The 14803-nt window shown below is 36.7% G+C and overlaps 1 protein-coding gene across 2 annotated transcripts in view; it reads right to left on the bottom strand.

Annotated features, from left to right (window-relative positions):
• The window catches only part of GGNBP2 (gametogenetin binding protein 2), a 30406-nt gene extending 15612 nt beyond the window's left edge, over positions 1 to 14794 (bottom strand). The window contains exons 1-4 of one of the 2 annotated variants that reach the window (XM_040640944.1): positions 14548 to 14794; positions 7503 to 7583; positions 5802 to 6055; positions 3577 to 3675 (exon numbers count right to left, since the gene is read on the bottom strand). In XM_040640944.1, the coding sequence (XP_040496878.1) occupies positions 3577 to 3675; positions 5802 to 6055; positions 7503 to 7583; positions 14548 to 14640 (527 nt within the window). In that variant the 5' untranslated portion in view covers positions 14641 to 14794. The remainder of the gene's footprint in view (positions 1 to 3576; positions 3676 to 5801; positions 6056 to 7502; positions 7584 to 14547) is intronic. The other variant, XM_040640946.1, reaches the window with a different exon arrangement.
• Positions 14795 to 14803: the final 9 nt, after the last annotated feature.

Here is a 14803-nt window from a genome sequence, read left to right as displayed (position 1 = left end):
TTATCAAGATACCAATTTATTAAGATACTAAGCATTTTATGAGCAAATCTACTAGGAATGCTTTAAAGTCAACAGGACTAAAAAAAAAAATTTATTTTCACCTATAAACATAGATCAATCTTCCACAAATTGAAAATTCTAATAAGTTTTGATCTACTTAATGTGGTTTTATATCTACCCATGGCAACAAAACTCTTATCTACCTTCATATTTATAAGTAGCTGAGGAAAAAAAATTCAGATTAATCTAATTATAGTGAACAGATTTTTACATTTACTAAAATAAAGAGAGCACACTAAGACGAACACTTTACACAGCCTGTATCAATTACAAGTACTATATAAATAATTTATTAAAAACTTACTAAACACTTCCCAGACTCTCCCTCCCCCACAGGTTTCAATGTGGCGCTGGTCATGCATTTTCCTTTGTTGTCTGCAGATGTGCATTCCAAGAGAAATGTGTGTCTATATTCCACTCATTGATAGTCTTCTTGATATTTCATGATTCTGAACAACTGGTTCCTGCCTGTTCTTCTCCAGGTCTCACTACAGTCCTAGAAATTCGTTACCTTGGACGCTTGAGATGAAAAAACCTCTGAATCTTTACTTAAGCTACTCTATACAGCTGAACAGGTATTTCTCAACTCCCTGCCCACCATTTAAGTTCATCCGTACAAGTCACCTATTTCCTGTCACAAGGGCTCAAGCAAGGTTTAGCACTCCAATTTGAAACAAAGACCTCAACTACCGCTCTGTCTTCCATGTTCTATCCTTCTACTCAATGCCCATATTTCCCCCTTTTCTGATTATGTGTGAGTGATCCATAATTTCCTAAAACTGTTTAATTCTCAAACTCAAGTTCTCACAATTGAGGAAAAGGTTCATGAAATTAGAGCTGGACAATGATTACTATATCATCAGAACATGACAGCGTTAATCTAAAAAATACTTTAAAAAAATGCTACAGTTCAAATCAAGATTTTATCCATAACCTCTCTAGACTGACTGTCTTTGTATCTTCCTTTCAAGACCAAGCTTTCTGAAAAAGAAATCTTTCCACTCCTGTACTTTCCTCTCATAGCTTAATCCACTACAACCTTAGACTGTAATCACTTTTCTACCCATTCTGATCTGGATTGTTTCCACTCAACCACAGATTTAGTCCTCAAGATCACCAATTATCACAGTGTTGCTATATCCAATGGACACTTCTGGGTTCTTGACTCAGCAGCATTCCACACAGCTGACCAGACCCCCCTGAAACACTCTTTTCCCTTGGCTTCCTCCTACCTCTCTGGCCACTCTTTCTCAAGTTTCTTTATTAGCTTTTCTACCAATATACTTAATTCCTCAGAATTCTCTCTTACTCTCTCTCTGGGTAGACCTTATATACTATTCTCTTTGATAATCATCAGTCATCAGCTAGAGGCCAACAACTGTAGCCTATACTTTTCTTCTGGATCTCAACCTTACTCCCAGGAAGCCAATAACTTGGGTTTACTTGCATCATATAAGAACAGTCTCAGGAAGGCTGAGCTGGATTATTGCCACTGATTAGGTTGAAACCTTAATCAATTGTTAACACTTCCCTGGAGAAGTCTGAACAGAAAAAAAGGGGAGTAAATAACAGTGGAAATACGTAAAATGGAGAGTCACAGTATCATACAATGGCAGTGGCCATCCAAAGTGGAGGAGAGGGAGTCTTGGCTAAGCACACTGTACTCCCTGGCCTGCTATTCATATGGCGTGTGGGAATAACTGAGGCTACCTTAGGAGACAGTGCTCAAGATCAACTCATACTGATTTCACAATTCAGTAAACAACCTTCTAAAATGTTTGGCTTCCCATGTGGTGGGGCTGTAGCTGAAGGGGAATGTGAAGTCTGTGGAAGTCTGTTTTTGTCTTTAAATTGAAAGATAGGAAAACATAACTGTATGCCAATTTAACAAAAGTAGGTAACTGATAAAGCAAAGTCACTGAGAATAAGAAGAAATGGAACCCAGAGCAAAAGTAGAAGAACTGGTCTTTGAAGGAAGGTACCAATGAGCAGATGTGTAAGATGTTGAGATATCTGTTGCTTTTTGGTTCCGCAATGAAGAATATTCTTAACAAAAAAACCAGAAGGCAGGTTTTTAATAATACAATACTACTCTGTGGCTTTAGCCAACAGGTCATTCAGGTAAAGGTTTTGTCTAATGAGGAAACCAGACTGAATTTTACATTTAGAAAGACAAGAATTCTCTACAGATATTGGTAAATCAGGTATGTAAAATAACAATTTTCTTTCGATAACCACTTTAGGTTGTGTAGAGCTTTACTGAAGGTTCAGAGTACTCTCACATTTAGATATCATATACTTTGTGGTTCAGTCTGGATCCTGATTCTAACAAACCCATTTTGTAAAAAGACACTTTTAGAGAAAGCTGTGGAAATCTAAACTGGGTATTAGCTTATTATAGTTAATTGTGATGAGTGTTAATAATGGACTGTCGTTATGAAAGAAAATGTCCATGTATTTAGAGATGGATGGTGGAAATACGTAGGAGTAAAAAAGCGTGTTTTCTGGGACTTGTTTTAAAATACTTCAGCAAAGAAAATGACGGATAAATAAAACAAATGTGACAAATCTTGATAAGACTACTGAATCTGGGTTAAGATATTTGGTAGGAAGGAAGGTTCCTGAATAGTCTCTGTACTTTCCTATGTGTTTGGCAGTTTTCATAATAAAGTTTTTTAAAAAATTTTGTTCGTGAGTATAGGAAAACAAACAAACAAACTTGTTAATAGATAATTAACATACCATCACCTAATCATCCATGTCTTTCATCAGGAAAGAAAAGGTCTATACAACAATGGTGTCAACACTACTAATGAGATATTCAAAAACTAATTTTTTAAAGCAATCCAGTATTGTTTTAAATCATCCCATTCTCCTCAAAACACAAGTTACTTCTTAGAACCCTCCCTTCAAATTCCATGGCTTTTCCTTACCACCCCCAACCTCAAGCAATTTTGTAGGGGGCAATGTAACAATGTGCTGGGAGATGGGGACAAAAGCAGCCTTGGGCATTGTATCACCTAACCAGAACAAAACTGCAAATTAAGTTACATGAATACACATTGCTACAACTGATCCAAGACTTTTTTTTAATCCTTGACAAATTATTAGGGAGACCTAGAGATAAGAAAAGACAAGAAAAATAATTTATACATTGTGACTATTATATAGATCAACGAATGTTATCACTACTACTTTGAAAAACTTAGTATTGGCTAAATAAATTTCCATAAAGATCTCAACTTCCTTCCTCTGAAACATATTTAATAAAAGAAAAAAAAAAAAACTCCAAAAGAAAAATCAAATCTATATTGAGCCCCTACACTATATTTTGTCTATAAGGCAAAAAGGCCTTATAGAATCAGGAGACAGATTTATTTTTACCTTTATTGATTAGTTACAGTGTAACTAATTAATAAAATAAAACTAGCAGTGTTTTTTTTTCTTTTTACTAAATACAATCAACATTTATAATCTTAACAATTACAAAGCTTCTTGATAATCGATTCTACTTACCCCAAAGGTTTTGGTTTGTGCGTATCTAAGGAGTGCAACTGACATCTCTTGTTCTTTTTACTTTTTGGAATAGCATCTATCATGTCATTTAGTTTGGACCTAATCAAAAATAAATCATTAAAAGTTTGATTAATATTCATTTTTCTTTAGAATTTTCAAAATCTCTATTTACTACCCTTTAGTGTGATGTTTAAAGTATTACAGACACATCACTTACCTTGAAAATTCCTCATCAAACAAATTCTAACCGAGAAGAAGGTGTATACTTATCTTCTCCATTCCATTCCCAGTCAGTATGTTGAAAGAGATCTGTTCTATTCAATGTACTCATTCCCCTAGCTGCATCAGTCTCATTCATCCCTGTTATCTGCACTGTATCTAGCAGTGTGCCTGACACTCAAATATTTTGACTGATTGCTACCTCTCAGCCATCTTCCCCTGTTCAAACAATATCTAAATAAACACTATCCTTGATGAGGAACTACCAACAGAAATTTTATGCAAATATATGAATGCATACAGCTAATATCCACACCCTACATCCAACCAATCAGCAAAGGCTGTCATCTCTAACTTTTGAATATATCCAGAATTATGTCATTTATCACCTCCACCATTACTATCCATATTCAACTTGCCTCTCTAGCTTAGCCAAGTACAATAGCTGACCTCCCAAATGGTCTCCCTGCTTCCCACCCTTTGCCTTTACATTCTAGGTTTCACTCAGCAGCTGAAGTGATCTTTTCAGAACAAAAATCACATTATGTTCTCTGTTCAAAAACCCTCCAAGCCTTTTCTCAGGCAGAGTGAAAATCCTAACTCTCTACCACCACCTCTAAACAGAAAAGCCCAGGGCTTTGGTCTTCAGACCCCTTCACATTTCCTACTTATATTCAATCTTTGGTGACTACTTCATCTCACAGATTTAAATTATGTCCGTGTGTGTGTGTGTGTGTGTGTGTGTGTGTGTGTAGTTTATATACAGTTCAAATACTATACATATGCTGATGACACCAATTTTTATCTCTAGAGCAGACCTCTCTGAACTCTAGCCAGATGTCCAATCGGTATCTCAAACTTAACACGTCCAAAAGCTAGCTCTGCAAAATTGCTCCTCCCATTCTTACCCATCTCAGTAAATGGAAAACCATCGGTCCTGTTCTTTAGATCCCAAATCTGAGAATCACCCTTGATGTCCTCCTCCATATCCAATCTATCCAAAAATCCTACCGGCTCATTCCTCAAAATATACCCAGGATGCAACCATTTCTTACTACCATACTGGTCTGTGTGACTACCATACTGGTCACCATTACTCTTGCATGGATTATTAAATAGCCTTTGTTTCTCTCCCCTTCCACCACCCTTCCACTTATTGTCAACACAGAGGTCAAAGTAAGCAAACTTCAAGTCAGACCATGTCACTCCTCTGCTCAAAACACCCCAAATATGAGCCTGGATGGCTCAGTCGTTAAGCGTCTGCCTTCGGCTCAGGTCATGATCCCAGTGTTCTGGGATGGAGCCCCACATCAGGCTCCCTGCTCGACGGGAAGCCTGCTTCTCCCTCTCGCACTCCCCCTGCTTGTGTTCCCTCTCTCGCTGCCTCTCTAATAAATAAATAAAAATCTTTAAAAAAACAAAAAACAAAAAACACACCCCAAATCTTCCGGTCTTACTCCAGGTAAAAAAAAAAAACCCAACAATAACAAAAAACTCAGGATGGTACTACATAAGTAGGCCTTTTATTAATCCTCTGATCTCATCTTTTATTACTGTTCCCTTCAATCACCTGGCTCCAGCCACAATGGCTTTCTTACTGTTCTTCCGACATGTCAGGAAAACTCCAACCTTTGAACCTTTACATTTGCTCCACCTACTGTGCCTTCCCCCAGATATCTACATGGTTTACTTACTCACTTCATTCAAGTCTACACACTCAATGTCATTTTATCACAGAAGCCTTCCCGACCATCCTCCTTATTAATTCCACCCTACCATTCTCATCTCCCTTATGTATAACTTAGCTGACAAATCATGTTGTTTGCCTACTGCCTGCCTCTCTCCATATGAGAATATGTATAGTCACTGGTACCCAGAAGATATTCAATAAAATTACTGATTTTGAACTCAAGCTTTGCCCCTACCAAATTCAGTAAAAGAGCTATCACTGTCCTGAAGTTTAAAAATGTTTAACAAGGTCATCTACCTCCATTGATTATACTTACCCATGTACATAAAATAAGGTATAAAGCTTCTTTGCATCAGTCATGCAGCTTCGAGTTACAGATAGGACTCCCTTGGGCCCTACTGTCAGGGGTTCAAGTGCGGGGTTTCCAGACTCCACAAGCTGGGAAAAGAGGCGCTCCACACTGCGACGACAACCAACACATGGGACAAGCTGAGAAAGTGCACTCAATACTTCACGTGATGTCACCACCATGGCAATACTTAGATCTTGCTGCTTAAGCATGCTATGTCGCTGAAAAAGAGGAAAAGAAAAATGAAGAACAGTCCTTAAGAAAGACATAAAATTTCTCTTCATTACTACTTCTTGTTCCTGTCTTTGTATATTACGTACAATACGGGCAGGGCTTGCCATCTCTACCTGCAACTGAGTCAGAAAAACAAGTCGGCCTTGCCCATGCTGTACTGAGTTTACTCCACAAAGCCCTCTGTTCTAGAATCTAAGGTCTAAAACTCTGCCTAGGATGTCAAGGCTAAACAGTATGTGCCTCAGCATAGCAAAAAGAAGCCCTGCCTCTGGAAGTTTAGTTTGTTCAGTGACTATTAAGCTTACTACACTCACTTGAAATAAAAAAATTTTTAGGGCTCCTAGGCGGCTCAGTTGGTTAAGCACCTGCCTTCAGCTCAGGTCATGATCCCAGGGTCCTGGGATAAAGTCCCTCATCGGGCTTCCTGCTCAGCGGGGAGCCTGCTTCTCCCTCTCCTCCCCACTCAGGCTCTCTCTCGCTATCTCTGTTGCTATCTCTGCTCTCTCTCTCTCAAATAAATAAAATTTTTTTAAAACAAAGAAAAAAATAAAGATGGAATGCAGCTTTGCCATGTCTTCCTCTTAATTTTTAACAACACAGTATGTTTAGCTACTGGAATCAAGTTAGGATGGTGATCATGTAAAGCTGCAATTCTCAGCCTGGAGGTATGGACAGGATTAGTAGGCGAGAACAAGGCCTATCTTACCTATGTAGAAACCTGCAGTGATTAACTAATATGGTGGTGCATATGAATGTTATCTGTTGGTTATGACAAGGTAGAAAAATGAGAACCACAGCTCTAGAGAAGTGGGCAAAACTCTAGTAAATAACTTCTGTCTGAATGAGTTACAGTTACACTACAAATAATGTTTCTAGCTTTACCAAAAAAGATGGGTAAGATACTCCCAAGAATTTTCTCACATTTACTGTTAACCTTTCATTCAAAGTTTTCTCCAAAAGTAGAAATAGAATTTTGAAGTAAAGTAACAATTTACCTTCCATTATTTTCATTACACACAGGGTTTTATAAGGTATCATATTGCTTAAAAATTAAATGAAAATCATTAAGTTCACATATAGGATTTTTTTTTCCACTTGAACAAAACAATCACTACAGAAGAAAACCAAGTTCTCAATGAAAAGCTGTATACCCTATCTTTCAAAAACAGGGAAAGATGGCTTGGTGAAATTAAAGCCACAGGGACATGTACAATGATAACATAACACCACCAAATCTCTTTCACACAACAGGTACATAAATATATTCACTGTAGCCATAGTGAAAGAAAGCAATTTCAGTGCAATCTTAAGACCTAGAGAGGCCCAGGTAAAATGAAATTAATATTTAAAGCTAGTATTTTAAATGACTCTTCAAAACACACACACACACCCCATTTAAAACATTAATTTAAAAATATTTTTTAAAAATATTACCTGAATAAACTGCTTTAATTGCGCACCATTATTTTGATGCCCATCGAGATTTAACACATTGTCAGGGAATTCCATCACCATCTTAATATGCAAAAGAATGAAAATCAATTATTTTATCTTCTTTGAACATGTGCTGCAAACTATTTTATAAACTCCTAGGACAGAAATAGATCCCTAAAGCAGGATTTGCCTGCTTTTGCCCTGTCAAAAGAAGACAACAACAACCACCACCCAAGTTATACAAGTTTCTAAAGCCAGGAATGGTATAGTCATTAGAAGCAAAGACACCGAAGTCAGGCAAACAAGAGTTCAAATCCCAGCTCCACCACTTACAAGTATGTCTTAACTCTGGGCAAGTTACTTAACCTGTTTGATTTATAGCTTCCTCATTTGTTAAATGAGATTAAGTAATAATTTTTAATGTCTTTCGTTGTAAAGATTAAATTATGTTTAAAAATGTTTGCTGCGGTGGCCAATAGTAAGTAAAACAATCTGATATTTTACATTAAATATACATGCTTCCAGTTATTCCTCTTAATTATGGAATATAGTAAATTTTATAATGCAAATGGCCATATACATATGGACCATATATAATGAAATACTCCGAACAATACTAAATGTTTGCTCCAATTAGGACAAAAAGGATACAGAGATATTTACTCAATTATCAAAATTCCCTACCAAAGGAAGAGGAATATAAAGCTTAAAGATGTTTCTGCGTATCAGATAATGGGAATTACTAATTAGCACATGTCACTGAGCTGTGACACCACTCATTTTAGAAAGTAACAGGGTTACATACCACTAGGAAAGAGCCTTTATAACTGTTAGATATCACCAAATAAAAGAAACGTCCCAATTTAAAAGATGGTAAAATGTGGGGGCAAAAAAAGTATGCCTTTGAACAATGAACAAAACAATGAAATAAAGTAACACATTTATATCTTAACTAAAACATTGTTAAAGGTATTAAACATACTGTGCTAGGACAAACTTCTATTTCCAGATGACAAGGACCAAAGACTCCTACATACCCAAAGAGTGAAGTCATGATAAAGACCCATTTGAGGCAAAAACAAAACACTAAAAATACCCCAACCAGTTGAACATGATCTTAAAAAGATTCCTTCTTCACCAACCAGCACCACGAAGACCTGCTTTTTTAATAGACTTGATCATTCTTTTTCCTCCACATTAGAAATAACAGCCCTAAAACCTGCTTGTTCTAACCATAAACTAAGGACTGAACAATAAAGACAAGTACAAGCAATAGATAGATCTTTTCTTGATTTGATAAGAGGGGAATACAGGATATGTGAAGTAGTGACAAGGGGATACCAAGAATGGACAACTCAACAACCTGGGACACCACTGTATTTCACAGAACCAAAAACTGCATATATAAAATGATTCAAATGTTTGTATGTGGGTACTTTCCTACAGAAAAAGAAAATACATGATATGTTACATGTGGCCTATTTCTAGGCAGTGAAAAGGTAAGAGGACTTTTTCCTTTGTGTTCCTACCTTTCCCAAATTTATTATAATGCACATATACTGTTTATTACCAAGGGGAAAAGTTAGTGTTCCTTGCTTCCAATTTTACGTTCATTATATCATATTCAGAGACATGATCCCATCTCAAGAGCTTTTATTGTTCTGGAAGTTTCTTCTTCCACACACATAGACTATTATGTCCAAATCTCATAGGATCAAGGATCAATTATCCAATTTTCAGGTTTACTGACTTCTCTCTAGTCTACCCTCTTATAGTCTTATTAATATCTCCAAAGACTGGTATAGTAATAATAAAGACATTTAGGGTACCTTCATATATACTGAGTGTTGTTCTAACCACTTTCACATGTTAACTTTACCAATAGCACCAAGTAAAACCAGTCACTGGTCTGCTTTAACAAGGTGGTTCTAAATGGTGGCTTTAACTGGTGAGGATAACAGAAATAAATGGGCAAAAAATCTAATGATCCGGGGTGCCTGGGTGGCACAGCGGTTAAGCGTCTGCCTTCAGCTCAGGGCGTGATCCCGGCGTTATGGGATCGAGCCCCGCATCAGTCTCCTCCGCTATGAGCCTGCTTCTTCCTCTCCCACTCCCCCTGCTTGTGTTCCCTCTCTCGCTAGCTGTCTCTATCTCTGTCAAATAAATAAATAAAATCTTTAAAAAAAAAAAAATCTAATGATCCATACCGTCCACTGTACTTATATTTAACAGAGTCTACTCAAATTTTTTCTAAAAATTAATAATCCCAATATTACAAATCCTGGTCCACGAAAACTGATAAAAGATAAAAACAGTTAATAGTACTGTACAGTTAACTCACATGTTTTTTGTCATCACTACATGGTTTAAACACAAAGAAACTGAACTTTCATGTCAAGTCAGAAAAAAGGTTTAGGATAAACTTTTAAAGCCATGTAACTCAATAGAACACTGCAGGTCACTCCAAATCTACCATTTAAGCAACTAACACTCTGATTTGCATTTTCACTTGTTTGATACAAATGTACACCATTTCAGTACATATCAATTACCACCATTAAAAAAAAAGTAATTACCTATACTATTTTAAAATCAAAGCTACTAATTTAAGGAACAGTCAAAGAATGCTTCTTATTTAACCAAATCAAGGTCTCTCCAGTCTGGTTCATAGGTGAAATCCTAAATTCTGACTCTGTATAAATGAATTTTTATTTTTATCAACTATGTTTTATTGTTTTAATAATTAAAGCAGAGGTCAAAGAACAAATCTAACATTTTGAGATCTAACAGGTGATGTTCAAATATATATAATTTAATGGATAATACCTGCTTTAGGAATCATTTCTAAAAGGTACAACAAAGGACAGGGTTAAAAAAAAGTTTTTTTAAATCCTCATTTCAGATCATTTGACTTCTGCCTAACTAGTAGAGATAAATGTCAAGATTAGGTCTATTACTGTGTCTTTCCTGGGTTTCACTGGCTTGGATAATACTAAATTTTCTCTTGTACTTACTCTATACCACCCTGGTTACAAATTGCACTCACACTGAATCATTCTGTCCTTGCCTTTCAAACACTCAGGACTTTCTACCTTGTTGTTTTCTGGTCAATCACTATATGCTCTTTAATGTTGAAAAAGGACAATAAGAAAAAAGGAAAAAGGGAAGGCAAAGAGCAAAGTAGGTCTATTTTTTTCCCCATTCTTTAAAATCATTTCCTTGACTTAATCTTCAGATTCTAGGTTACCTAAAGTAAGACGGTCATGTAAAGTATTTCAGGTGTGGTTTCACAGAGGAATCATTAGTGTTCTGCTTCATGATGAGGTTGCCTTTCCCTAGCTGACCAAAAATAGAACCAGTCATTGTCCTGCAATTACTGCTTTATAAAGTTTATTGAATCCATTACCCACTTTCACTCTTAAATATCTGTCCTGGTTTCTCCTGACCACAAATAATCTGTTTTTAGCACATTCTCACAAGCTCTAACCAACGATATTAAATTTGTATTTATTGAAAGTCATTGTCACTTTAGCTTTACTTTTTTACTTCATCCTCACAGCTATTTGTAACATCTATCACCTTTGGTAAAATCAGTTAAATACTTAGGAGTTAAAAGAAAACATTAAATACTAAATTTAAAAATGCTAAACACCTAATCCCCAAGTGGATATGCTACCATTTGCTATCTTTTAATGTCTCTGTTAAAATCCATTATCAGAGTCTCTAGTCCATTTAGATTATTTGAATTATTTGGAGGGTAAACTGCTTCCCAGCAATATTATAGCAATGTGACACTATGTACCAAGAACTTTACAAACGGCTCTTCTCCTTTGATCCAGTAACTGTCCTTCCAAAGCCTGAGAAAAAAATTTTAATGCATAGATTTATGCATTATTTGTATTCACACAGTATTATTCATAGTCAAAAGCAGAATCACCCCTATATCCACAAAGGTAGAGTGATTAAATTACGGAATGTCACACAACAAATTATTACATGGCTAACAAAGCTGCTTAAGAATGACAAGAACAAATGTTCTCAGTATTACATTTAGTGGAAAAAAACCAGATATAAAATATTACAGAAGACAATACATCTCAACTCTGCATCTAAGTGTGCGTCTATGACTAGAATTATAGGAAATGCTGCTATCTCCTTAGTTATCTCTGGGAAGTAGGATTAAGGATAATTTTTTTCTTTGTTATACTGTTATTTTTCAAGATTATTTTATAAAGGGTATAAATTTTGACTCTATCAACTTTTTTAAAAAAACTACTCACTTAAAAACTGTACTACTCCAAAAATATCTCTAAAATAAAATCCGTATTCTAACCATTTGCTATTTTACAACTCCTTAACACCAAAAAGCATTTTGGCCACCTAGCATACCACTTTCCTAAATATTCCGCCAACTTACTTCTTTGGGATTTTCTCAAATACACCTATACGGGCTGTACTCAAGTTTTCAAACCCACTAAATTACCAAATGAGTCTTAAACGGATTTAACATACCACATAAAAGAGGAGACTACTTCCTCACAAAACAAGCTTCTCAATTTCATTTTACAAATCCAACCTAAAATCACCAACAGAATTAACGCTAGAGGTTTCAACTTCTGTTACTAAAACGATACAACAATTGTAACTGAACTGTGAAAGATGTAACCAGACTTAACATGTAGGCCCTAAAAAGATTCTAAGACTACTTGAAAAAAAGATCACACAATGTTTTTTCAATGCATTACCTATGGACCCTAAGAACAAAGACCAGATCAAATGTTAACTTCAGGGATACACTGCCATCAAACTATCAGTGGACCAGTGCAGAACATAAACTTCTGCTACAGGCATCATCCCTCCCTCTTCCCCAACAGGTGTTTGCTCTGCATTCTTCTTTTGAGTAGTATTTGACAGAAAGTTCTGAGAGAAAGTTGTTTCCCTAAATATAATGGATTCTTAACAAGAATTTTCACTAACCAGCATTCAATGATTATACACAATTTCCAAGACAAAGCAATAAACAGTCCCACTCATTCTTAGCGATAAAAACCCTTCTAAAGATTAAAAATAAATTTTTAAAAACCACGCACCTTTTCCTAAATAAAATGTTATTTTAAGATATTTAAATTAAATAACCCTAAATTTTATTTGCCTTGGTCACAAGTCCACAGTACAATAAAAGCAAAACTCAACTACCAGGTTCAGTCAAATCCCAACTTCTCTAGAGAAATAAGTCCAAATAATGTATCACAGTGCAAGGTTACACCTTTTTCTATGGAAAATTTTAGAATATTAGTATTATTAAAGTGCTATATGACAGATATATCAATGGTGCACTCAAACGAAAGGTGGTTATGTGACCATAAGGAAGTGTCAGGAAGTGTCTTTAAAACACTGTAAATATTCAAATTTATGTTGATTTCCCCTATGCTTTGATATTATACACTCAAACATAATCTTATGTCTAAACCCATTGATTTTTTTAAACTTCAAAGGCATTCTGGGACAATAATCACAGAAAGCTTATACCAAATTATATGCTCTAGAAAAGTGTTTGTGTGAGAAGAGAAAGTAACAAATGAACTCATATTAGGAGTTTTTGAATAGAGAAATGCATCATTTAATTTGATCAAAGTGCTAGATTTTTTTAAACTTAAAATACAATTCCATTATACTTTTAATACAGAAATCATAACCAAGGCATACAAGCACTTTCTAATGCATCAACACAAACTCTATTCACCTTATGTCAGGCCAAATCATTCTTTTTCCATGAAAAAAAAATGCACTTTCTTTCCATGAAAAAAAAGATGCTTTCACATAAAAAGTTCTAATTAAGTCACCAAATAGCTCCTCTAATCCTTTTAAAAGTACTGCAGCTAAATCAAGTCTTAATTGAGACTGGCAAACAGAAAGGCATAGAGTGGCAGCTCTACAATGACTTGCATTTTACATAAAATTTGAAAAAACTTCAATAGGTATTTGCAAAAAAAAATTCAAGAACAAAATAGAACTGTCTCTGAAAAGCAAAAAGGCAAAGGTAATCCGATGAAGAGACTGAGTTACACCTATCAAAATAAGCAAATGTATAATCCATCCAAAGCTTCAGCATCATCAAAATGCAGATTTCAAGAGATATTCAGAAAAGGTTCATTTCATTTCTTAAGAAGTAGTGGCAAGCAACTGCACTCATTTCCTGTTCAGATTCAATTCAAATTTCTGCCATTTCCTTTCAAAGGAAATAGTACAGCAACACAGGGCAGAGGGTCAGCAATGCTGTACTACCATCAACTCTAAAAAAGAAAACTACCCAGAACTGGGTTTTGACACTCGAGATGAGCAATTTATAATTTTATAACGCTCTTACACATTCAATAATTTTGCTTTATTTAAAAAAAAAAAGAAAGAAAAGGTTACCTGTACACTAAAAAATAACTATTGCCAAGAAAACCCATTTTGAAGAGTCATGGCCTAGCAATACAATCATTTCAAAGAGTTTTAGTGTACTAGGCAATATGACACTATTTGCAAAGAAACCAAATCATTTTAGTGGAATTTTACCGTGCGAGAGCATGTCACTCTGCCCTAAGTAATTAAGCTTCTGTAGTGAGCTATAGTATTGAGAGAAAAAATACACAGGTAGCAGTGCAGCTGCGACATTTCCAGATAATTAAGCTTCCCCGAGGGTAGGTGGATTCTGTAAAGGATAGGCCCTAAACGCCCGAGATCCTTCAACCCCTCTCCGAGGCGCATGCTTTGGCAAAAAGCAGCGTCTCGTTGAGAGACAGGGGTAAAGGAAGAGGGTTCAAAAAGGAATGAAAATCTGGCAAGAGAGGCTCGAAATGCTTACGGAGCGCTGGGCTAGGGGCCCGCAGAGGTTACCGTGCGACACACTGCAAAGGCGAGTTTGTGGGGCCTGCCGGAGAGAAGGCCTCGCCTAGGAGTTGCAACACACTCTTTCTCCAGTGCGCAGCGCTCGGCCTGGGGGAGGGGGAGGAGGGAAACAGCTGCCAGGGGAGCGGCGAGCCCGGCCCGGCCCGCTCACCGTGAGGGTGTCGTCTATGTAGAGGGGAATCTGCCTCCTCTCGAAGGGGAACTCCTCCTCCCCGTCCCTGCACACTGCCACCAGTCGCGCCATCGTCCCCGACGCTGCCGTTGCCACCGTCACCACCTCCTCCCAGCTGCCGCCGCCGCCGCTGCTGCTCCTGCCGCTGCCGCCTCCTCCCAGCTCCTGCCTGCAACAGCCAAACCCCGCGAGCGTAAGCACCCGCCGCCGCGCAGCACATTCGCCACGGGGGGGA

The sequence above is a fragment of the Ursus maritimus genome, unplaced genomic scaffold, assembly GCF_017311325.1.
Source record: "Ursus maritimus isolate PB19 unplaced genomic scaffold, ASM1731132v1 scaffold_24, whole genome shotgun sequence".
Taxonomy (NCBI): domain Eukaryota; kingdom Metazoa; phylum Chordata; class Mammalia; order Carnivora; family Ursidae; genus Ursus; species Ursus maritimus.
The sequence above is the reverse complement of the archived record's forward strand: the minus strand, read 5'-3'. Positions and strand labels throughout refer to the sequence as shown.